The sequence below is a fragment of the Mixophyes fleayi genome, chromosome 4, assembly GCF_038048845.1.
Source record: "Mixophyes fleayi isolate aMixFle1 chromosome 4, aMixFle1.hap1, whole genome shotgun sequence".
Lineage (NCBI taxonomy): Eukaryota > Metazoa > Chordata > Amphibia > Anura > Limnodynastidae > Mixophyes > Mixophyes fleayi.
Window position 1 is genome coordinate 170,398,199 of NC_134405.1, and position 26,988 is coordinate 170,425,186.

At 38.1% G+C, this 26,988-nt stretch overlaps 1 protein-coding gene across 1 annotated transcript in view; it reads left to right on the forward strand.

The window, feature by feature from the left end:
• Positions 1–597: 597 nt before the first annotated feature.
• The window catches only part of CPNE8 (copine 8), a 349,264-nt gene continuing 322,873 nt past the window's right edge, over positions 598–26,988 (forward strand). Inside the window, exon 1 of the mRNA XM_075208844.1 lies at positions 598–888. Coding sequence (XP_075064945.1) covers positions 761–888 — 128 coding nt within the window. The 5' untranslated portion in view covers positions 598–760. The remainder of the gene's footprint in view (positions 889–26,988) is intronic.

Below are 26,988 nucleotides of genomic sequence, written 5' to 3' on the forward strand. Positions count from 1 at the left end.
GCTTTGGAAGCACTTGGCAATCTCCCTGGGGAGCACTGGATAATCTCCCTGGGGGGAGTGTGTACGTTGTCTCGATTCCTCAACTAAAAATATTGGAAGGTATGATGGTGTCATAATGGAAATCCATCACCTAATCCTGCAAGTATTTATTTTTGTAGGAACATATGAACTAAGAACAGCAGCCATGTAGTCCACGGGGTACAGTTATGTTTTCGGATTTCTACTAATTTCATTCATTTCGTTTGGAGTTTAATCACTGTATTTCTTCAGTCTATGATCAGTCAAGGAGGACCCCAACCCTGCAAATTCCTCTGTATCTCCTTCAGTATCAGCGGAGGTTAGACTTACACATAACAAATCCAATCCACGGCACTGCCTCGTACATTTCACCGTCTGCATAAGCTATCAGGACAGGAACACACATAACTACTGCAGTCACTGCCTCTCTCGCTCCCCGCTTAAGAAATAAACCCTGCGCCCCGCCCGCTCCTGGCACCTCATAAATTAACTCTTGAATCGGCCGAGGTACTGTCAGCGAGTTCGGGGATTCCACTGGTGTTGATATGGAGGACACAGGCTGTGTCTGTCAGAGGCTCTCCCCGCCTCCTCATCCCTCCCATGTGGATGTTTGTCACTGCACGCTGCATCCTCATACTCGCTGGCAGAGCTCACTTCACATACAAGTCTGGTGGTGCAGCTTTACCCAGCTCTTCCTTCACTGTTCAGCTCAGGTTCTTCCAGATACCCTCCGCACCTCCCCATGTTCGGACCGGATAAATTGGGGTTAGAAATGGATCTCGGCTTTAGGAGTACGGCTTCTATGGGTGACTTTAACCCCTTCAGCGCCAGCATCCCCGCTACCAAAGTGGAGTTAACGATCTCTTGCAGGTGAGGATGTCATCCCACAACCTGTGGACTTCATTAGGGGGGATTTGTTAGGCGAGCTTGTTTGTTTACAAGTTTGGCCTTTCAGTAATATCTTGCTCAGCAAGTTTATGATTTGCTTTTTAATTATTTATCGGTCACGCCTAGACATTTGTCTGATGCGATCTGCCCAATGGCCACTTTATTTGTATACTGTAAAAGGGTTTTTATTTCCCAAGATCCGATTGCCAATGTGTCATTATAGTGAATCTGTTGTTTAGCTTTTGTACAGAATACGGTGATGTACTGTACTATAATTGGAATGAGATATTGTTCCTGTTGTCTTAATGCACACTTTAAATACAAAAAGAAACATTAACTTATTCCATCATGTGAGCACAAACTGTGGCGGATGTGGTAACTGTACATATTTATCAACCTAAGACAACATTAAAGCAGAACATTGTTGTAGCATATACATCATGACGGGAGTTCGCTGCAACACTACAGTATTTGTAAATGTCTCTACTCAGGTTTATACAATTGAGTTGTATTTGACAACTTAAAAATCCACTGGTGTTTAGATCGGTAATATTTAGTTTACTGTGTTATACGGTTGTAATTGGAATCAGAAGATCTCTCATGTCAACATAGGTATGAGCTGAACCTAGTGCACAGAGCTGTCTTTGTCAATCAATAGTCCCTCCCAACATACTTCCTGCATTCCAGAAATATTATCATTATGTTACATTCATATTTTTATTTGGTGTTTTATTTATAGTGCACAGTATGTGTAAGCTTTGTGGAAAGTGACTTAATGTTCATACTAACCTAGCACTTGCTGTTTACATTATTACATGTAAATAAACACTGACGATTATTCACTGACCGTGTACTGTAACTCATAGCAACCAGTTGGCAATTATTTGTGATTGATTTATACCAGTGCAAGTATGATAAATAAAGTAAATGTTTGGTTGCCATTGCTTTTGCACTTTGTTATTAAATAGCCTTCACTACACTAGATCATAATAGAAGCTGTTACATAAGTTTACATTATGTATGCTGCTTCTGTAGTGTTCACCAGATATTGTTTATGGTTAAATATTTTTAAATGTATATTTCTGGTGACTCTTACTAGTGAGGAAATGCAGATTTTTTAAAAAAAATCTAGTAAATTGTGATCAATGCAGGAGCGATAAAGTAGATCTCTGCACTAATTATATCCACATTCTTCTCTGTATTAGTAGTCAAACCAAATAATGTGATTGGCACTGGATTCATGTTATTGTACAGTATTTATCATTCAATAATATCATTGGCCACTATGCCCAATAATGGAAATATACAGCAGATATGTATGGGTTTACTGTCTGGTAACACAAAAAATGCATTCAGTTTTAAACACTGCTGCTTTTTACCAGCTTATATTGTTGACATCACAAATCCTGGCATTTCTTTTGTTTATATACAACAATGTTATTTTAAAATGTTAGATTTACATTTTAATTTAAAAAAAATATATATACTTTTCACCAAACTCCAAATAGTGAATGGATCATTTAACATTGGCATTGCTTCAACCCTTCACCGCCAGATTTGCATACAACACAATCAAATCATGATTGAATCCAAGACAGGCCAGCATTTAATACTGGATGTAGTGCTTAATGTCATTAATAATTTGGACACTTTCATACAGAACCCTGGTCCAGGAGACATTTTCTTCTAACATACGTCAGCCTTATTAGTAGTAAATGAAGACACATATTTAACCAGTAGTAAGATGGATTGTATTATCTAATAAAGACTTGTACTAGCATAACAACTGCAACATGATAAGGCATTCCCACTTGTGTGCCGAAACTTGTCCAGCAGTCCTATGTTTTTGTAACTTTCATGAAACACGTGTTTAAATTATATAATGGTCACCTGAGATGTATTTTAATTAGAGTAAAGATGTAAAAGTATCTCCAAAAATATACTAGTAGGATAATTGGCTGCTATTTACCTTGACCTTAGTCTCTCTCGGTCTGTGTGTGTGTCTGTGTGTGGTAGGAAATTTAGACTGTAAGCTCCAATGGGACAGGGACTGATGTGAGTGAGTTCTCTGTGCAGCGCTGCAGAATCAGTGGCGCTATATAAATAGCTGTTGCTGCTGATGATAAAGTGGGTATTTTTTTAGGGGAGGGGAGTCCTACAGGATTAACAACCTAGCATTAGTCTTCAGCAATGCCCCTCTAAAAGTCAGATTTTAGAAGTAATCATTTTTTTAATTAAACCAGCGACTTTCACATTTCAAATTCACCTCTGCATAATAGTGTTCTCTGGTTTCTTAGTTGCATTTTCTAAATTACTATCATGATGCTTTGCCATTTTATTGAGCAAACAAGATGTTTAAAGTCTACATGCAGTCTTCCTGTAGAAGTGCTGTCCAACGTGGAAACACATACAGTAATTGCCTGTCTATATTGTGTTTTACTAAAACTTTCTTTTTTTGCAATTATTATTATTATTATTATTATTATTATTATTATACCTCCTCTGACTCATACTGTAATTACTTGGGCTCATGTTATATTCATTATTAAAATATTTGTGCAATTACTAAATATTTTTTGCAGTAACAAGCTACAGAAAAGGGTTTAAATGTCACAATCCGCACTGTCTATATTTGCAAACACACAGCTGTAAAATTAGAAGATAATTTAAGGAAATGTGTAGGTGTATAAAAATCTGGGCACACACATTATTTAGTACGCAGTTAGATTCCTGATTATGGGAGGCATTATAGCTATTACGCAAACATCCACAACTAAGATCCTGTTGCCAAACACTGAACACGTATTGCTCTACATCTGTTAAACATTATCAAACATTTCATAACTGATCCAGAGTTCAAACATTGCTGAGCTTTAGAGTAGGATAAGTGCAATAGAAAATTAATATTCAATATATTTAAGGTGTTCCAATACAGTATGGAAGTATATAGTTTTCAAACTATCTAAAATTGTATCCATTGTGTTATATTCAATGTTGGCGATGCATTTTTTTAATTTTTTTTATTTTTTATAAATAGTTACTTTACAGTACTATTATTTGAAAGCGGCTTCAGTTTTATTTTGTGACTATGTACAATAAAATTCTACCACTCGCATCGAAGTGGTCTTTGTCTAGTTGTAGAAAAAATAGGCAGCACAGATTCATCCAGGGTTTAACATTTTGTGTCAATACCAGAATATTATAAATAGAAACAACACTCTCCCAAATATTTGCTCAAGTCCACAATGCACAACTGTAGCAGCTGCTGCTGCCTCTGGACTTCCACCCCTTCACACTGATGCTGAATATCAGATATGTATTTACAAGCAGAGCGCTAAAAAAGAAGAAAAACTTCCCAGTGTGTTCACAAACTTTTAATCATAAGCTAAAAATACTCTTACAAGACACAAAGCAAAGTTAAATAATATACTGGGTTAACCCCTGAAGTTCCCCTGCTACGTGTTGCAGATTGCTGCTTCCTCAGGCCACTCAGTATGTTTCATCTTCTGATGTGTGTTGCTTTGGTTATATATTTATAGCATTGAAAGGGGGCATGTGGACCCTGGCTGCCAGAGATGGCCATAGACACCATAGGGGCACATTCAATTGTTGGCGTTACTGCCTAAAGTAACGTGGCTTGCACACTATTACTGTCATTACGGTAATAGTATGCGTAAATACCGTTATTATGGTTTTTTTTCTCGCTGGGTTTCAGCTTGCGGCTCAGGGAGCTGCGAGCTGAAATCCGGCTTAGAATTACCGTAATAACGGTAATACTTTTTCCGCGGCGGAAACCGCCAACAATTGAATATGCCCCATATATAGTGTCATATATTGAGATGGGGTAGAGCTGTGGACACCAGTATGATAGTAGTGTAGGCACACACTTTTACAGCTTATCATGTCCATGATTATGATTCTGATTATGACCTGCTGTATGTTTAGTATTACCAATTATTTATTTTCAGATAGGATGTGGCACAGTTAAGTGTTTTATATCTTCTATCGATACTACTTTGTGAAAGGAAAAGCTCTTTATTTCCAACAGACAGTGTGAATCCACTTGGCTCCATGGGGTTCTCTTGTGGCAACTTTGTTTGTTATCTGAATTTTCTCAAAGTGGTGGACTCCTGGTAGCATTTATAGGTGAGCCGTTTATCTGGCCAATTCCTCATTTGGTCCAAGTGACTTAATAACTTTACAAAACTTAGTGTTGTCAGCAAATATGGAAATTGACATACACTAGACATTCCACAAGATCATTAATAAAAACAGTGAGGAGAAGAGGAGGGCTTACTACTAATCCCTGAGGCATCCAACATAAACAATAGTCCAGTCTGAATATGTTCCAATAATAACAACCATCTGCTTCCTATTCCTCAGTAATGTACATATTGTTCTCCACTGCTTTTGTCTTATGTACAAACAAGAACAAACAAACATACAACAATATTGTGCTTTAGTTGCATCCACTTCTTAAGTACAACTGTAACTTCAAATACCTGAAAATATTGTCATGAGAACGTTGTATAATGGGTAATAATGTGTCATCAGTTATTCATCTGAAACTAGTAGCAACTTTTTCCATTATAAGAGGAGTTTTGAAACTCACAAATGACAAAATAATAAAAGTAAGCTGTGCCTTACAACAAAGTACAGAAAGTCTAGCTCTCCACAGTGTAAGAAAGGGGCATAAAGAGCTCACCAGGGAAAATCTGTTCGGAACCCTTGCAATAGCATGCATCAGTGGCGTGGGTGAGGCCAGGCCATGCAGGCGAAAATAGTGCTTAACATCATCACTTAAATGAAAAATGTACAGTATCCTTATAATGCTGGTCCCTTGGAAGCAGCTGGCTGAGGTGGTTCTGATTTTAGAGGAATTACTCCCCATACAAACTTTACAATTGGCACTACGCATTAGGGTAGGAAGTGTTATCCTGGTATTTATCAAACCCAGATTCATCTGTCAAACAGCCAGGTAGGGAAGTGTGATTTGTCACTCTCAAGAACAAGTTTCCACAGCTCCAGAGTCCAATGGCGGTGTGATGTACACCACTCCAGTCAACATTTAGCATTCTGAATGGTGATCTGAAGGATGTGTGTGGCTGCTTGGCCATGGAAACCCAATCCATTAAGCTCCCGACGAACAGTTCTTATGCTGCCATAGGCAATTTTGAAATTGGTAGTGAGTGTTGCAGCACAGACAATTTTCAGGCGCTACGTGGTTCAGCACTTGGCAGTTCCATTCTATGAGCTTGTGTGGCCTTTCACTCCATGGCTGAGCTGTTGTTTCTCCTAGCAGTTTCCACTTCACACTAACTGCACTATATTAAGTTGACCGGAGCAGCTCTAGCAGGGCAGAAGTTTGACATACAGACTAGATGGAAAGGTTGCATTCTGACAGTGCCATCTTGAATAACACTGAGCTCTTCTACTGCCAATGTTTGACTATGGAGATTGTATGACTGTATACTTGATTTTAAGTACCTGTTAGCAATGGGTACGGCCGAAATGGCTAAACACATTCATTAGAAACGGTGTACACATACATTTGATCATGTAGTGTACCAAGTTCTCATAGACGGTGCTAATCGGATTACCGATTACCACTATTCTGACAAGTGTAATTCCTACATAAAAACCCAGATGGCAGAAGAAGACGACTGAAATAGAAGCAAACTTACCTGAAAGACGGCGAGGGAGATGTCCGATGGCACCGCAGGCTGACAGACGGCAATTGCGACTGAAGTCCTGTCCGGACATTGCCGCTCTGAATTACCATTCAAGTATGTTGCGCCCACGTCATACTGCACTGCCGGACAGGTCTCCAGTCGCAATTGCCACCTGTCAGCCTGCGGTGCCATCGGACTTCTCCCTCATCGTCTTTCAAGTAAGTCTGCTTCTATTTCAGTCGTCTTCTTCTGCCATCGGGGTCTTTATGTAGGAATTACACTTGTCGGAATACTCAGAATCGCTCAGCCGTACCCCACCCCTCCTAGACTAGTACAGAGGAGCGAGTAATGGGACACCCACCATTTGTAAGGTGCTGCTGTCTGTCTGTAGTTGTCTTCAGCTGGAGAGCTTTATAAGTGCTGTAGCCGAGCTGCTGGAAAGAAGCAATCCCACACAGTGTCTGTAAATTGGCTCCTTATTAGATAAGTGCTGCAGCCAGCCAGGATCTGGCTGTCATTGCAGCCATTGATTTGGATTCCTCATCGCTGTGGCTCTCCTACTTTTCTACAACAGAGGTTTTCAGGTGTTGGGAACAGATTACACTATGTGACGATGCAAAGCTTTTTCCTTTTATTCCATTTTTTTTTCATTTTATTTTTTAAATGCGTTTACGGTCTACCCTTAGGCAATAGGGCCACAAGGGTCTTCCACAAAAACCAGGTGAACCAATCTGGCACCGCCACACCCCACAATGGTTCAGTTATCTGGTGCATGCAAAAAAAATCACAAGCGATTACTTTGTATTATGTAAGCATATAAAAATGGTTAGCAGTAATATAAATATACTAAAACATATTCTAGGCTCATACATGGATATGTTACTGCCTCATGGCATGTATGGAATCACAGTAACTAGCAACAAGATCTTCCCACAGCAAAGTAACTTTTTTTTTTGTCTTTTTAACTAAAATCAAAATTGAAGTAAACAGCAGGATGGATTGTACCACCAGGGCGATGGTTTCACCAACGTTTATTGTTAGGAGCATTAATGATATGTTAAAAGCAAAACATAACTTTTCAGTATTGATAAAATGCACTAGACAAAGGTACTGTGTGATAAAGATAGATGATAGTTTAAACAAAAATAATAACAATGATAAAGCAAATGGGATTTGTTTAATTTATGGCCAACAAGGAGGTCATTCCCTTTACAAATACTGTTTGGATACCTTTTAACAGACCTTTCCAAATTACGAGGATTGCAATCTTTATGCATAAGAAAAGAATAAAATATTGAATAAAGATACAAGCTGGTAGATTATATTAACTAGATCTGTTTTTTGAATGCCTGTAGCACTAGACTAATAATGATTTATGTAAAACCACTTCCTTCTGTTTATCAGTGTTGTCCTTTCTCCTAATTTTACCCGCTATCCTTGCTTAACCTAGTAGTTAAATAACATACATCTGAACATGTTCATGAACACCATGCATAATGGTCTAGCTAATTTAGATAGCAGATGCCAGTAGAGTTAAAGAATTGTTTAAAAAGCACTGTGGTTTAGATTTTATTTTCAAAATTTCACTAGAAGAATGAGAAAAAACATATTTTCTCCTGACTGTTTCAGCTATGTATATGGGTCTGACCATAGAGGCTAGTCTCACAACATTTGAAATCACAAAAGGTAGGAGACAAGTGGCACTTCATTTTAAAAAGTCACAACAATACCACAAAACATCAACATTTGCAAAATACAATATGTAAATACAACTCCATTAAATTTATAAACCAAGCATACTTTTTTTTTTTTTTAAGCAATTAGAGTTTATGCTGTCATGTTTATGTATCAGACTCTACAAAGTGACAATTCAAAAGGAAGATTATGTAAAAAAAAAAAGTCTAATCTTTGACATATGGGTACTAGTCAAATAATACCCATATGTTTTGTTTTTTTTGCACGTTGCTTATATGATATGACTCCTTTGATTACTTTTTTGTTTGTTTTTAGGCCTGACTCCTACATGCTTATGTTGTTATTGATAATTTTGTAACGTTTTTTTGGATAAATTTACTGACCATTGCTCCCGATATCTACAATCCATTGTTACTGTTACAGTTGCAGTAAATCATTTATGATTGTAGCAACATAAAACTGTAATTTAGATTAATTTTGTCTTTTCAGTTTTATGACCAGTGCTTTTATGGAATTAAGTCACGCTGACTGTTAGTATTCTTTTCAATGCATTTTTTTTCCTTTTTATATGTTTACAGTTCTATTTGTTAATAGAACAAACAAAAAATAAACATACTTTTTTATGCCTGGTCATAATAGAGCATGATAGAATTAGAATTTCACTTTCTTTTGCTGTTTCTGTGTTGTGGCTTTATAATTACTACAGGGAAATTTTTAGAAAATTACAGGAATAACGAGGTTGTGTTGTAGTAAAAAAATGTTACAGAGTGTATTGCGGTATAAAGCACAGACAGGAAAAGCACAAGGTCTGAGGTAATATAGGGATGAGTAATTGCCACAATAAAATGGAAATCAGGAATCATGCAATAGCTTAACAGGCTTTTCTTGTAACACTGAAATAAACAATATATCTGATGGTATTTAGTCATTGCAGTCATTAAGGGGCTATTTATCAAAACTAAGCTTATTGCAGCGATAGAACATCTTATCTCTCCTAAATTTATCAATACAATTATACCAGGGCAGCTGAGTGATGCTCAGCTCCCCGGCGGCACTGGCTTACAGAGATTTAACTCTTCATTGGCCAGACGTGGTCCTTTCTGCAAATGCTTGACCCCATCTTGGGCTTCCATTAGCAAATTCAAAGACCATATAGAGAAAAGAAAAAAAATTATAAAAAGTAAAAAAAAAAAAGAACAATTTTAAAATAATTTTAAATTGAAAAATTCAGTTGCACCATCCTGAGCTGGTGATTGCAATCAGTGGATTGCGCAGGTACGGGTACTGCTGTGATCCTTCATAAATAGGCTTCCCCATGGGAAGCTATCGCAGTAGGTGGGTATGGCAAGGGCATCCGCCAGAGATGACTATTGCTGGTTTCAGGGCTTGGTAAATAGGGAGAAGCCCTGTTCCCAGTGAAAACACCTCTTTTGACCAGATTTAGGGCTCTTCTGCCTATGATAAATAGACCACTTAGTATGATCCCTTTCACTAGCAAGATCAGTAAAATAAAATCTAATTTTCACCTTTCAGCAGTGTGAAAAACTGACAACTGCTTGACCCTACTACAGTACCATACCTCCCAACTGTCATGATTTAGCCAGAACACTCCCAATTCTGGGGTACTGTCCTTTCTTCCAACATGTTTGTTCCAATATTGGTAAAATGGTGCCCTACTCAAGGCTATATGACTGTTGCACTAGGCAATGCAAGGGCATGTTCAAGCGAAGGGATTTTGGGTGGCCTAACGCTTCAAAGGACTATGCTCACCCCTAGGATGTGGCCATATCCCCAACATGGTGCATCCACAGTTACACACATCAGGCAGGTTACACACATCAGGCAGGTTACACACAACAATGTATGTTCTCCCTGTGTTTGCGTGGGTTTTCTCCGGGTGCTCCGGTTTCCTCCCACACTCCAAAAACATACTGGTAGGTTAATTGGCTGCAATTAAATTGTCCTTACTCTCTTTCGGTCTCTGTGTGTGTAAGTTAGGGGATTTAGATTGTAAGCTCCAATGGGACAGGGACTGATGTGAGTGAGTTATCTGTACAGCGCTGCGGAATTAGTGGCGCTATATAAATAAATAGATGATGATGATGATCCACTCTCTCTTCATGACACTTTGAGGCTCTCATCCCGAGGTGTTCTGGTCAACTTCTCCCAGTGTACCAATTACAATAATTGGAGTCTTGGAAAGTAGGCAGTATAATACACAGAGAAGTACTACAGTTTTTAGACCCTAGGCATAGGGTTATAAGCCCTAATCCTTATTTACCCCTATGTTAGGAATTCTTAACTTGTTTTCATTTTTAGCCCACCCAAACATAAATCAACATATTTCCTACAGTTACAGTACTATAATTTGCTAGTTATGCACTTACATACACTACATGGACAAAAGTATTCGGAAGCTTGACCATTACACCAACAGGGACTGAAATGACATTATATTCACATACATATATTTTAAAATGGAGTTGGTTCCCCTTTTGCAGCGATAACAGCTTCCACTCTTCTTGGAAGGCTTTCCACAAGATGTTGGCGTGTTTCTGGGGGAATTTGTGCCCATTCATTCTGTAGAGCATTTAGGAGGTCAGGCAATGATGTTGGACGAGAAGGCCTGGCTCGCAATCTCCGTTCAAGTTCATCCCAAAGTTGTTTGATGGATTTGAGGTAGGGACTCTGTACGGGCCAGTCAAGTTCTTCCACACCAAACTCATCAAACCATGTCCTTGTAATCCTTGCTTTGTGCACTGGTGTACTGTCATGCTGGAATAGAAAAGGGCCTTACCCAAACTGTTTCCACAAAATTGGAAGCATAGCATTGTCCAAAATGACTTGGTATGCTGAAGCATTAAGATTGCCCTTCATCGGAGATAAGGAGCCTAGCCCAAACCCTGAAAAACAGCTCCATACATTATCCCTCCCCTACCAGACTTCACAGTTGTCATAATGTGTCAGGAAGGTAAACTTCTCCCGGAATCCGCTAAACCCAGACTCACCCATTTGACTGCCAAACAGAGATGCATGATTTGTCACTCCACAGAACACGTTTCCACTGTTCCACAGTCCAGTGTGCTTTACACCACTTCATCTGACGCTTGACAGTGGTCTTGGTGATGTGAGTCTTGCATGCAGCTGCTCGGCCATGGAAAACCCATTCCAGTAAACTCCCGCCGCACAGTTTTTGTGCTTACATTAATGCCAGTGGAAGTTCAGAACTCTTCAGCTATGGAATCAGCAGAGTGTTGGCGACTTTTACGTACCATGCGTCTTAGCAGTTGTTGACCCCGCTCGGTGATTTTACGTGGTCTTCTGCTTTATGGCTGAGTTGCAGTTTTTCCTAAACGCTTCCACTTTCTAATAATATCATTTACAGTTGACTGTGAAATATCCAGCAGGGATGAAATTTCACGAACCGTCAAAAGTGGCATCCTATCACAGTACCACGCTTGAGGTTACTGAGCTCTTCAGAACAACCCATTTTGTATCACAAATGTTTGCAAATGGAGACTGCATGGCTAGGTGCTTGATCTTATACACCTCTGGCAACAGATCTGATTGAAACACCTCAATTCAATAATTAACAGGTGTGGCCAAATACTTTTGTTCATATAGTGTATGTTTACAAAGAAAACATAGTTTTGTATACATATTTCCTTAAACCACACTTGCCTAGTGTTCGGGAATGTCTGGGAGAGTCCCAAATTCCAGGGAGTCCTCCCATACTGACGGCATAGTGGACCAGCATCCAAGACCCCACCTTAATGACATGGTTCGCATTGAATCATATCGCCAAGGCCCGCCCCCACATTTGTCTCTTTGACCTCCTATATGGAAATGTAGAGTTTTGTGGTGCCTTACAAACAAACTATGAAAATGATGATATTAAACCTTCTAATATAAAGTTTAATCAAAGAAAGCAGCACACAAAAAGCATAATTAGCTCCCTAAGGTACTTGCATCAACAATCATGCTTTTATTCATGTCATTTAATGCTAACAAAAGCATGTACACAAGTATGGGGATGGAACCTACTGCTTCCAATGCTCACATATCCATTTAAGCCTACATTTGGGAAAGGTCGAATCTTTTAGACACTTCATATTCTTTTTACTCTCATTCACTTCAAGTGCGACAACAATTGCAATAACTGGTTATCCTCGCATGTCAAACATGATCCCATTTGATATGCAGTGTCAGTGGTGTTTCTATAATGCCAATCTGTAACCAGCCTTAGAGGTATTTAAAGGAAGTTATGAAAGTACTGAAATTATTATTTCACAATTACGTAATTCAGTAGAGCTCATTACAATAAAGCAGGGTGTGAAATGTTCATTTTCTGCTGTTCCTGTGAATCAATTTTAAAAAAAACCAACCCAAACAACAACAGTGGTTTATAAGCATAACTTGCTATTTAACATGTACAAAAGGTAAGTAACCTTTGCAACTAGGAGACCAGCCCTGATATTATTATTCCTGTCTTAACAGACCTGGGGGTAAATGCGTTTAAAGGAAAAACTTTCCTTTAAACAGACTGCAGTTTTAAATATGGCCGGCAAAGTCGCTGAATATCGTCGATTTGCTAGAGTCGCAGTTTAATACATTTAGCCCCTGGTGTTGGACAAACAATATTTTGGGGATATTTTGTTTTAACGGTAGTTTTTATAAATGTTTTCTTTTTAATCATTTGTTTTATTCATCTTTAAGTTGCAGAGGAGGAAATCTTATTATACATTAAAACAGATGTAACGAGTGACATAATTATTTGTAAAATGTACTAATGACTGGATGTGGCATGTGTTATTTTTAATGAGGGCCAAGAGGTTAATATGGCAAAAACAGACTTCCTATAATATTATTTTGATTCTCTAAAACATATTGGTTCTAGGGATGTTAAGCAACAGTGCTGTATTTTGCTATATAAATAAACATGTTTTATTTTAATTGGATATATTCCCTTGGCTACAATTTATATCTAATGTAGTTCAAAAGTTGATGACCATTTCATTCAAACTCAAATTTAATTACAAAGGGCATCATGTCCATTATAGACCCCAAGAGGGATATCACTTATGATCCCAGATCAGTCCATGAGTTCAGGAAATACTATGACTTGTCATATAACAGTCATAAAGATGACTCTCACCAGACTTCTGATGTAAATGCAATTGAGCAAAAACTGAATCAGGACATAACAGAAGAGTAGGTGAAACTTGCTCTTAAATCCCAAAAATCTTCTAAAGCTCCAGGCTCTAAAGGCTTTGCTGTGTCTTTTGCAAAGGAGCTCACCCTACAGCTGACAGAGGTAATTCATTTTAAACTACAAGGCAGTAAATTTCACCCTGACACTACTCGGTCCAATACAGTAGTAATTCCTATCCCAAATGAAGATTCTACTAGATGTACATGTTACAGTCAAACTTCTCTACTGAAAATGCATTTTAAGCTCTTTGCAGAAATACTCGCAAACAAATTTGACAACTATATGAACTACTTGATGGATCCAGTAGCCTCACTCCTCATCTGCATTCCTGGTGACCTTGCTTGCTGTTATCAGGAGGCCAGCGTTATTATGGCAACGCTAAGGGCTTTACACACTGTTGTCTGAAACAAAGATTGATGTCTCTTGAACAATTTTCTTATTTAGATTTCCTGATACATTGCTAGATTGAATCAAATTGGCTCTATTATTTTGCAGAGAACCTGTTCTATATCTCCAACTGCAGAAGGTATTTCATATTCTCCTAGGTAATTAAATCGGTGCATTTTGGATATCAAGTTGGTAATATTTAACAAAACTGACAAAATCTTGTACTGTTTGTGTTTGTAGGCTTTAAAATTATTTTTTATACATAATCAGAAACTGTTCCTATCAAATTAAATATAATTTAATAAGCAGGTGAAATGATAACTCCCCCTTCCGCTCCTATGGCCACACATGTGGGGGTCATTGGTCCACCTTAGAGAATATGCACACATGCAAAACATTTTCAATCTTGTTATGGGGAAAAATTGCTTTATGTTTGAATATTTACACCTAATGCTTGGATTGCAATGTGTGGGCTGTTCCTCTTTATTCAATTACTGTAAGAAGGTGTAATTCTTTCAATAGTGAAAAATGCTTTGATATATAGCATCAGCTGGCAATTGAGGATATCCCTGGAGCTGCTGCTGTACTATGTACAAGAAGAGATTGAGCCTGTGCATGACCAGTACAGGTTTGTAATGCCTGTTTATTGCAGTGGTCAGTGTGATTGCAGGATCCCAATCACACTGATTGTGTGGTTGGGATTGTGTGTTTGGGATCCCCTGTTTAGTGTAATTTGCGAACCCAGATGTGGCTGTGCATTTACTCTAATAGAATTGTCCCAGGGGAAAATCTAGAACTGTTTAGCTTGTTATGTTTCAAAGTGTTCTTCTCAATTGTGGTAGAGCAAATGTTAAAAAAAGTTAGAAAATACATATGTACATTTTACATGCAGGAAAAAGCATTTATCCTACAGTGACCTGGCTACTGTTGCAGTCATCCTCCTCAAGTGCCTGAGAGAAGGTCTGACCAAAGTGAATTTTTGATAAACCATTTTTATTTGGTACCGGTGAACAGGGCCGTCATGAGGGGGTACATATAAGGAGTACAGCAGTATTGGGCCCAACAGCAGAGTGGGGCCCGACCAGCCCTGGCCCCAGACAAATTTATTTGGGGAGGGGAATTAAAGAAAGTAGTGTGCGCCATTTCTATGCAGCAGTTGCTCCTGAGATGTGAGAGGTGGTGTGGGGAGAGACCCCTGCGTGTAAATAAGGATGTGGCAGCGGGCCCCCTTGTGGGCAGCATGTCAGCCTCCACTCCCAAAATGTCATGGCCCCATAGCTGCTGGCATTTGCTCCAGTCTCAGCTCCCCAGGTGCCCGGCTCCCGGACAGAGAGCTTCGACAAGGCAGAGAGGCTCCCTGCAGCATCACTGATGTCATGTAATTAATAACGTCACAGTGCTGTCAATAGGAAGGAGCCTAAAGGTGACAGCAAGAAGATGCAGAGAGGTAAATAAACTACTGCAGGGATTAGATTGAATTAGAATGGGGGATGACTGTAGAAAATGGGGGGGGGAAATGTTGTCTGTTACATTTGTACTGGGCTCCGCAATTTCTGGTGGCAACCCTGCCGCTGAATATGCAACAAGTCGGCCACTTTAGACAGTGATTCAGTTGCAGTCATCATTTTTAGTAGATTTTTACTAGATTTTTTTTTTTGTCAAATTTACAGTTTTTCATGAAGGAACAGAATATAGTCTTATAGAAATTTCAAAATCATGTTTGGAATGTCCATACTTTTCAGCTATCACAATATAGATGGGACAGTCCTAGTTCTAGTAGGTCGCACATTACCCTTAATCTCAGTAACGCAATACATTTAATCATAGAAAGAGACACCTTTATGTAATAACATGTCAACAGGCACGTTCAGCAAGTGCTACAAGCTATAACAAACAAATCTGACAATAGCACAGGAAGCAGCTGGATACTTGGAGGCTGGCCTTTTGCCCATCACTGTCTTATGGTGTCTTGATGACACAAACATATACTCAGGTGGGGAGAACAGTATGCAAGCTGCTGTCAGTAAACATATTGTGCACACATATATAGAAGAAACTAAAGAGCAGCAACATACATTAAATGTAACAAAACATTTTGTGTTCTTTACTTAAAGTCACTAATTCAGTGATTTTAATGAGACACCCCATATTGTGCACCAGTTGCTAACATAAAGGAGAAGCAACCAGCAGCTTCTTACATGTGAAGCTGCTGACTACAGCTCCTCCATGTCAGTGTTACGTTGGGAGTGTGGCACTTGGCTATGATATCACACCCAAGCACCATTCTACCAGTCTGAGGAGCAAAGGATGCAATGTCCACCATCAGTCTGCCAAGGTAAAATGCAGAGGCGGAAGGTGCTGCTTCTGAGTGTGTGGGGGGCACTACCCAGAACTTGCAAGAGCACTGCTTTTGTTACATACCGAATGTCTAGATTCCGAAGAATTCCAAGTGGTCAGCAGCAGTACTGCTTAATTATGTTTATCTCTTTTTTTATGAATGATTTTCTGCTTTTATTTTTTTGTGGTGTTTTACCCATAACAATGATTACCCTTTTAACTGTGATACATTTAATATTTAAAATGCAATCTTTCCAATGGGGCACTTGGATTCCAAACTTTATAGTCCAGCTTACAGTTATAGTTTAACAGGATATTACTTCTTCCAGCTTATATTACCTTACTCTTCATAAGACATCCTTCAAATTTTTACTTTAGAATATAGGGTGCCTCAACGCCCCAATCAAAATAAGGATATTTTATTTTTTACGTAAACAAGAATGCATTTGATGAAGGAATCATATTAAATCTGCAACATTATGAAAAATTAAGCATACAGAAATGTAGCTGCTTTTGTGTTGTCGACAGGAGTAGAATTTTTTTATAAAATGGAGAAAAAGGATTTTCATTGACCCATAGCAAAATTTGTGTAGTGTCCCGGTAATGGTGCTCTAGCCTTCTGGGCCCACTGCTCTGCTCCTAAAAAGTGCAGCAATGTGGTCGCTGCGAATTTGCCACTCAGAAAAGGTCTCGAGGAGGAGCAGGGCCTCATAGCGGACACATCCCCTGTAGTTCCGTCACTGATCTTACATTTGCACACCTTTAAATTCGGATGGTTGATATGTGACAGTGGTCATAACCATAAGCAATGGGAGTTATTTTTATTTATTTTTATGCCCTAAATATATATGTTAAGATCTTTTTTTTCTTTGGTTTATGGCTAACATATTCACTTTGCAGATAAAAATTTAATTGTGGGAGGATATTTCAGTATAGTTTCACCTCCATTTTATGATAGAAAAACTCTAACCTTTGAACATGCCACCCAACATTTAGGACTTCCTTAATCACCATGTCTTCTCCAAAAATGAGGCGTGACCACATCATGTTTGGAGAGTGTGGCCTCATCACAATGGGAGTAGCCATGCCCCTCAGCAGCATTCTGATGACTTGCAATATACCTGTTTATCTTCTATACACAACAGACTGTCAAGGATTGTTTTATTAAGTTCTTCTTGTTTGACTGTCCTTATGGGCTAAACCGGTATAGAACCTACAGACTTTTTTGACCATGCAGTAACTTGGTTTGAAATAAGTGTGTTTTAATTCTTATGGTGATTTTAGAGAGTGGAGATTCCCATCCTATTTAGCCATTTGGCATTTTTACCAAGTTACGATGCCTGCTAAACATATGTATTGAACACAAAAGCTGAGCTCTCCCAATTTTTTTTAATAGAAACAAAAGTAGCTTAGAAGAGGGATTATCTCTTTCGTCAGTAAACTTACAGCAGAACACAACTTATCTCTGTGCACAAAAATAAGTAACTGAAGTCTTTAAGGGGGGAATTCAATTGGCTGCGTTACTCTTGAAAGTAAGCGGCCTGCGCACTATTACTGTTACTACGGTAATAGTGCGCATTATTACTGTCAGTATGGTATTTTTAATGCTGATTTTTGCTAAGGGAGCCACGAGCAGAAATCCTGGTTCAAATTACCGTATGAACAGTAGAAGTGCCCAGGCCACGTTACTTTCGAGAGTAATGTTGCTAACTGAATTCCCTCCTAAGAGTGTAAGCATTTATTGTAGACCTAAAACCAAGAATTCTTAACAACTGAAGTCTAAATTTGATGCTGTTGCTTTCCAGTTGGAGATAAAATCATACAATATCTTTTAAATATTGTATCTACTTATGGAAATGAGACAGATAAGATTTTTTCCGACCTACTAAGAAGAGATAGAACACGCTCTAATCTAGTGCATAGGGATAGTCAGAGACTGTTATGTTATTAAGGTAAAGGTTACAAAAACCTTTATTGCCTAGACCAAATTGATTAGAAAAAAAAAGTATGGGGACAGGGGACAAGGTTCAATTTTCACAGATTTTTGTACAGAAGGCACAGGCAATTTCTGCTACCCTAACTTAAGAAGAGGTGTTCAGAATTTAAGAAGAGGTGTTCAGAACTAAAGAAGAGGTGTTCAGTTTTATTAAAACTCTTAAGTAATTTAAGTCTCCAAGGCCTGTAGCTTTATTGGATTATTTTTTTCATATTTGAGAACTGTAAATTTATTTTAATTGTATTTTGGAATCTAAGTCCTTACCAATATTTTTTTAAATGCTGCATTTATAGAGGCCCTTTCTAAATCAGACCGAAATGCAGAATTACCAGCTTATCAAAGACCAATATAATTATTACGGATGGTCAATAAATAACTTACTCAAAATAAGTATGGAGGAAAATATTTAAATCTTGGCCAAAGTATATATATTCTTATTATAGTATAGATGGGTATTAACTATTGGGAAGATGTAAAATACCCAAATTTTGTACTGTGCATGCTCAGAGCAAAAAAATGTACTACTGTCAGTAGCCATCTATCTAGTGGGTGCCTGAAGGCTGTAAATACACACTGATGATGACACTTCATAGAAACTTCTGATTGCGGGTTGACTTCTGAAGCTGATAGTACTTATTTTTATTGATCGTACCTATATTATATGATTTTGTGGGTGCATTTTAGGATTAATTTTTTGTTATTTTAATTCATATACGAGTCAGACAATTATATCTTCTGTATTGTAGAGGGTTTTTGCTTAAATAAAATATAATATGAAAATTACCATTTGTAAACCAAAGTTAAGTTTTAAAATTAGAAGAGGGTCCCGGTGGCCTAGTGGTTTCCTGAAACTTCAGGGGAGTGACTATATTACATAAGAATAACATTACAGCTGTTGCAGCTTCAGATTCTATTCTTGAGAGTTGAAGATTTGGGGTAAATGTATTAATCTCCGGATTCTTGAACTCCCGCGAATTCGGCGTCTTCAGCGCTTAAATTTAAAGTGGCGCCGCTTTAAATTTAAGCGCTGAAGACGCCGAACTCCCGCGGGAGTTCAAGAATCCGGAGATTAATACATTTACCCCCTGGTGTTTCTGGTCACCATGGCGATTTCAAAGCCAAATCTGTAAGTGGTGCTGCTGTGTGCGAGGCAGATGGTTCTGTAAGGTTCTGGTGATGATGAACCCAATTTCGATAGAGGGCTTCTGCTAATGTCCAGACCATAACATGAAAAAGGAAGCCCAATCTCAATCTGTACTTGATACTGTTGTCTCTTAGATTGGAAGTAAAAGGTTTGCGGTCTCTTCGCTTGGAGATGGTAATTGAAGCAATTTCCTGGAATATTTGCAGTGATGAGTCCTCAAATTTAAATTATTGGTGTTTACGATATTTGCATAGGATGACTCCCTTTGCTGTATAAAAATGGAATCCCAAAATTATTTCCCTATTTTTACAATGCGTCTTGGGATCTTGGTCTGAGCAGAAGGTAATCTTTTGAGAGCTTTATTTAGAGAACATTCTCTCTAAATATTGGTCTAGAGATGAGGTTTCTACATCATCTGGTTTCTCTTTAATGTGCACATTGTTACATCTGGCTCTGTTTTCTTGATCCTCTTGATCTTGGAGGAGTAGAATATCCTGGTTAAATTGACGGACATCTTCATTTGTTGATTGTTGAAAGACAATTTCTCCATTCATTTTTGTCTGTAGTTTAGGCTACGAAATAATGAGTATGAATAACATCAACTTTATAATTTATTAGTTTCCGCAAGAAGTGTATATTTCCGGTGACTAGTAATTTTTGACTGATCCGTGTGGGTCAGTATATATAATTAGATGAAAATCAGTCAAGGTAAACTCATATCTTATTGTAATTTCTGCTATTATTTTCAGGAACTCAGAAAATTTACTGAATGCATGTTGAGCTGCCAAGCCAAAACACCTCTGACATTATTATTAAACACAAAAAATACCCCACACACCAAACAACCTGTTTTTAAATTAGACGCCCAAAAAATCAAAAGCTTGAGACTTTCTATTACCCTAAGTTTAGAAGATTTGTATCAACTCTGTAATACTCCAGTATTACAAAAGCTTTCTATAATCCAAAAAAACGAGTTTTCTATATTTATCTTAACTTGGCTGCAATGTATTGTTGTAAAATAGCCTGCCCCACCCAAAGGCTTCTCTTTAGGCTTTCTACCTAGACATTAAGGAACGTACTACGTAATCTTGAAAGAGGAAGTAAGAAATTAAGAAACACCATTATTATTTACATGCAAATAAATAGCAGGGTACTGGAGTCATGGATATTTTGGTTTTCTCATACTTGGCTTTCTTTAAAGTAGCTGCAGAATAGTTAACCTCTCGTGAAAATTGCACAAATAGATTGCTATCACCTGCACTTTTTGCATACATTGCCCATATTATTCGGCTGCTTTGTTATATAAGGCAAATGTAGATATTCCCCAGAATTTAACCTCCAATACCCTACTTTTAAAGACATTTACAGGTTTAAGAAATTTGAGTAAGCTCCCTATGTATCCAAGTATATTACTTTGTGTGGTAATCCCAGTTTTACTCCTGGGGGTACATTTATCAAGCTGTGTGTTTGAAAAAGTGGAGATGTTGCCTATAGCAACCAATCATATGCTAGTTATTTATTTAGTACATTCTACAAAATGACAGCTAGAATCTGATTGGTTGCTATAGGCAACATCCCCACTTTTTCAAACTTGCAGCTTGATAAATTTACCCCCTGGTCTGCAAAATGAGTATTCTTATATAAGGGCACCAAAGATATTTCACATATATGTGATAATTTTGACCTGATGGGTAACAATTTATATAATTTTGCACAGTTAGGAGAGAAGAAATATATTCCTAACTCAGAATTTTTCATGTACCTTCAAGCTAAACATTATGCAAATTATTTAATTAGAACCAGGCCAGATTTATTTCTGACTCCGTAGTGAAAATGTAACATTTAACTAAAACGTTTACATTTAAAATATTTTTTTAATATTTTTTTATTTAATACATTTTTATTTGAAAATGACAGTCAGAGAGAAAATGTAGGAATACAAAGATGCAATGAGCAGATCATAACAATTGCTCAAGCATTTTCTGTTGAAATATGGTGCAATCATTTCACAATTAAGCATTTTGGGCCTGATGCAGAGTTGGACTTATGCCAGTTTGTGTAGCGTAACTTGCATGGTTTAGCTTGATGCATGCTCAAAAATTGAAATACCCATGGAGGCTTAGGCGTTTCAGACCCGTTGCAACTAGAGAGGCGGAACAGTGGAGGAATGGGTGTGTATGTGGTGTACCTTAAGGGTGTGTTTACAGAAATATACTGTTTTTGTGTGCTCTCTTTGTTCAAATTAATTTATGTCCATTTTGTGAGTAACTGAATCATCCCCTTTAACCTTATTAAAAGAACTTAAATGTGAAGAGGCGGGTGTGCGAAAAGGGGGACAGGATAAAAAGATTGGTAGGAGTGTATCCATTTATATCTAAGAAATTCAAGATACCATATAAAACTCTTGTTTACTAATTAACCTTCCCAGCAAGTCTGACTACTTAAGGAGGTGGATCTAATTGAGTATTACTGTCCAGCTTTTTATGTAATCTTATCTTGTGTATGTTAATGTCTTAACCTCATGCATTTTCTGCAACCTTAAAAGCAACATACACCATTGTTAATATATATTTAAATGCATTTTCATTAGCCAGCTAATTATGAAATTATTGGCCACCTCTATATAATTTTAAACCATTTCTCTTTGGCTGGGGGTTCAAGGTCTCGCTCCCAGTCTACTCTCTATTTTAATGAAGGGTCCATTTCGTACTTACCAACTTTCTGTTGTTCAAATCCGGGAGCCTGCGAAGGAGGTGGGCGTAACGGGGGGGGGGGGGGGCTCCGAAATGGCGTCATTTTGGACCCGCCCACATGACGTGACGATGCAAAACGCGTCATTTGACAGCGGGGCCAAACGCCGCGATTCACCGGGAATCGCGGCGTTTGGGACTTCACTAGGAAGTGGGCAGAATTATCCAGATGCGGGAGATTGCCACACTCGCCCGGGAGTCCAGGAGACTCTCGCAAAATGCTGGAGTCTCCCGGACATTCCGGGAGAGTTGGCAAGTATGGTCCATTTTAGTAAAGTGCAATAGATTATTGAGAATATAAATATTGCCTCTCCTCAGAGGGGTATAAATATCTAAAGCATACCAAGTGGTCTAAAATGTTGATCTCTAGGAATAATTCTTAATTGAGTGTTAATTTGGAGATGATTTTTTTTGTTTTTGCTTTAAGACTGAACATATTTTGATAGTTTGAAAGCCTTATGCTATGAATCATAGCATAAGGACCTTTATCAGGAAAAATCAAACCAAACTCCCGACTTATTTTGAGAAAATAATGAAGGTATGGTCAGCTCCCAGTTTACATTAAGTTTATCTCATTACACTTAACAGATCACACTTTTTCCAGACTCAGAGAAAACATGTGGTTAAGTGAGAGTCAGGAATATACTTGAAATCAGATCAAAAGATGCTGATTTGTTTCATTGCATATGGAGTTGGTTTAGTATATTATTGGTTTAGTTCATTATATAAATCATACCTCCCAACATGCCTGTCTCCTGCAGTGGGACAAGGGGGGGGTGGCGATGTCTCAAATGGGGTATGGCCACTCCCCCAGAGGGCTGTCTAGGGTTGTAAAGCTGCCCATTACAAACCTCCCGTCCCCCAACATTCCCACCCACTGGGCAAACATGTCCCCAGATGGGTCAGTGGGACAGAGCCCTAAAATTGGCACTGTCCCGTTGAAATCAGGACAGTTGGAAGGTATGTATAAATAATTCCTTTAACATTAACCTACTGAAGAATCTTATGTATCTCTACTACTATGTCATTTTAAATGCTGGAAATCTGCTTTACCCTTGTATGATAGTAAAACTGCATTAACAGTTTTAATCGGTTTAGCAAAAAAAATGCATTCACTGTAATTGGATTTGTTCTCAGCCTCCTTATGCAAAAGAACTAAAAATGGATTTATTAGAAATACTGTCAGAAGGACAGCTTTGGCTGATGTAGAAAAGGAGTATAATAATTTTGCTCTAAGTGGGCTAATATGTAAAAGCGCTGGATGACAATTACAGATCTCCCTTGTTTCAGATTTTCGATAATACTAATTGAGTTATATATAAGTCAATCTGAAATAATGGGTAATTGCCATTTTTAATTATAATTTTATTTTATTATTATTATTATTATTTTTAATTATTTTTTTGCATTAACTGTGTTATTAAAGAATAATAGTCAAAATAAAGGGCATCATGACTATAAGAGTCTTATAGTTACGAGATCAAGAAAGGAACAGGCATATATCATCATCATCATCATCATTTATTTATATAGCGCCACTAATTCCGCAGCACTGTACAGAGAACTCATTCACATCAATCCCTGCCCCATTGGGGCTTACAGTCTAAATTCCCTACTATAGACACACACTCACACACAGACAGACAGACAGCATCACGTTTATATCTTTCTTGAGTAGTTTTCAATGTCTCCTTTAATAATTCAAGATTACTTTGCATAAGAATCAGTCTATCTTCCACAGCAGGAATTGGAGAGTCACAAGGTAGATTGGGACAAATATTTGGATGATATTCTAGATTAGCATAGAAAGGGCTAAATCTTGTAGATGAATGTTGAGAATTATTGTATGCAAACTCAGCCATGGGGAGGATCTCAACCCAATCATCTTGTAGGTGACAAATATAACATCTGAGGTATTGCTCAAGTGTTTGGTTTGTTCGCTCCGTTTGTCCATTTGACTGTGGATCAAATGCAGAGGACAAGTTCACCACAATGCCAAGGGATTTGCCAAACTGTTTCCAAAATCGTGATGTGAATTGAACGCCTCGGTCTGACACCACATCATTAGGAACGCCATGCAAATGAAAAACTTCTTTTATAAGTAAGTCGGCTGTTACTTTTGCTGTAGGAGTACCCTGGCAGGGTATAAAGTGAGCCATCTTTGCCAGTCTGTCAATTACCACAAAGATAGTGGTCATATTCTTAGATCTCGGAAGTTCTACAATAAAGTCCATGGAAATGGAATCCCATGGACGTGTAGGTATTGGCAAAGATTGTAGTAGTCCAAAAGGAGAAGCACGAGGAGTCTTAAATCTGGCACACGTTGTACAAGAGGATACATATTTTGCTACATCCTCCTTATAGTTGGGCCACCAGAATGAACGGCTTAACAGTTCTTGAGTTTTCTGAAGTCCTTTATGGCCTGCTAATTTAGAGTCATGGAATAGTTGCATGACCTTTAACCGTGCTTTTTCTAGAACGTATAGTTGATGTGCCATATGCCAGACTCTGTTGTCATAAGATAATTTAACATTTTTTGGAGGATTCATGAGGGTAGAATCCATATCATATCCATTCTTCATCTCTGTTAATAACTCAGTTGTAGAAATAACCCCCAAAAAATTTGAATCAGGAATTACTGTTTGAACAGGCTTTACCTGTTGAGGATTCTCCGCATAGGCTCTTGAGAGGGCATCAGCTTTTCCATTTTTCGATCCAGGTCTATAGGAAATTAGGTAATCATAACAGCTTAAAAAGAGAGCCCATCGAGCTTGTCGGGGAGATAATCTTTTTACTGATTTAAGGAATTCCAAATTCCGATGATCGGTGAGGACTATCACTTGATGCTTTGCACCTTCTAAAAGATGTCTCCATTCTGAAAAAGCAGCTATAATGGCAAGAACTTCTTTATTTCCAACATCATAGTTTCTTTCAGGAGCAGTCATTTGCCTTGAATAAAAAGCACAGGGGTGAAGTAACATTTTTTTCTCCTACTCTTTGTGAAATTACTGCTCCTATAGCTGAATCCGATGCATCAGTTTCCAAAACAAATGGGAGTGTAGGATCAGGATGAATTAATATAGGAGGTGATGTGAACTTCGTTTTCAAAATGGAAAAAGCTTTATCAGCTGCTGGTGACCACTGAAAGGAGGAAACCTTTTTTGTGAGCTGAGTAATGGGGGCAGCAATTCCAGAAAAGTCCTTTATAAAGCGTCGATAGAAATTAGCAAAGCCCATAAATCGTTGCACATCTTTGACGTTTTTAGGTATGGGCCAATCTACCACAGCATGCACTTTATAGGGATCCATACACAGTCCTTGAGGGGATATAATGTAACCCAAAATTTTTATTTGAGTACGATGGAATTCGTATTTCTCCAACTTGATGTATAATTGGTTTATATGTAACCGTTGTAAAATAATTCGAACATGTTCTTGATGTTCTGGTAAAGAATTAGAAAAGATAAGGATATCATCAAGATATACAATAATGAACAGATCAAGCAAATCTTGAAAGACATCATTTATAAAATGTTGGAAAGTAGCAGGGGCATTACATAACCCGAACGGCATCACACTCATAATGTCCATATTTTGTTCAAAAAGCCGTTTTCCATTCATCACCTGGTCGAATGCGTATTAGGTTGTACGCTCCTCTTAAATCGAGCTTTGTGAAAATACTTGCTGTCTGCAGTCTTTCCAATAATTCTGGGATGAGAGGAAGTGGATGTCTGTTCTTTATAGTAACTTTATTTAATTCTCTATAATCAATGCATGGCCGCAAAGATCCATCTTTATTTTTTACAAAAAAAATAGGAGCCCCTGCTGGAGATTTTGAAGGACGTATAAAACCTTTAGTTTAATTTTCCTCCAGGTAAGTCTTCAGCATCTTTAATTCAGGATCAGCTAATGAATAAATCCGACCAAAAGGAATAGCAGCCCCAGGTAATAGATCAATGGGGCAATCATATGGTCGATGGGGTGGTAATTTGTCAGCATTTTGTTTGTTACAGATATCTGCAAAATCCTGATACTGAACAGGCAATTGTTCCTCCACAGAAGAGGGGGACACTGAGATCTGATTCTCTTTTTGTGCAAGAGGGACCACACTGATAGTATCTTCAAACATTAAGGTTTGAGACTCCCAGTTAATGGCTGGGTTATTGTTAGTGAACCAAGGGAGACCCAAAATTATGTGAAAATTTGGAGAAGAGATGAGAAAAAAAGTGAGTTCCTCCTTATGATTGGGTTCTATCATCAGGGACATAAGTTCTGTCTCATGTGTGATGGGACCAGAATTCAGAGGGGACCCATCAACTGTCTCCATCAATACAGGAGTCTTTCTTTCTTGAAATACTATATGGTTTTGTTTAGCAAAATCTATATCCATGAAATTACCATTGGCTCCTGAATCCAGCATTGCCATGGTTGAAATAAGTTGAGAGTTTATCTCAAGTTGTATTGGTATTGAAAAATGATTCTTTATTCTTCTGTTCTCTCTCTCAAATGTAGACAGTGAAGAGATTTGAGGAATAATAGCATTCAGTTGATGTGAGCAGCATGAAATAATAGATTCCTGGTCAGAGTCTTTAGGTTCCATCAATGTAGCAACTGTCTTGCGAGGTCGTTGAGAACAATTAGATACATAATGTCCAGATTTACCACAATACAAACAGATTTTCTTGTCGTCGTTGATCTCTTTCAATAGAAATCTGTTTGCGAATGGTATCTATTTGCATTGGCTCAGACTCCTCAATTTGTTGTGTTGCAGGAGTTCCAGATTAATTTGATATTGCTGGTTCTGGATAATTAGGACGAGTCCACATGGAACCCCATCTATCTTGTTTCCTCTCCATTTGACGAGCATCAATACGAATACAATGTTTAAC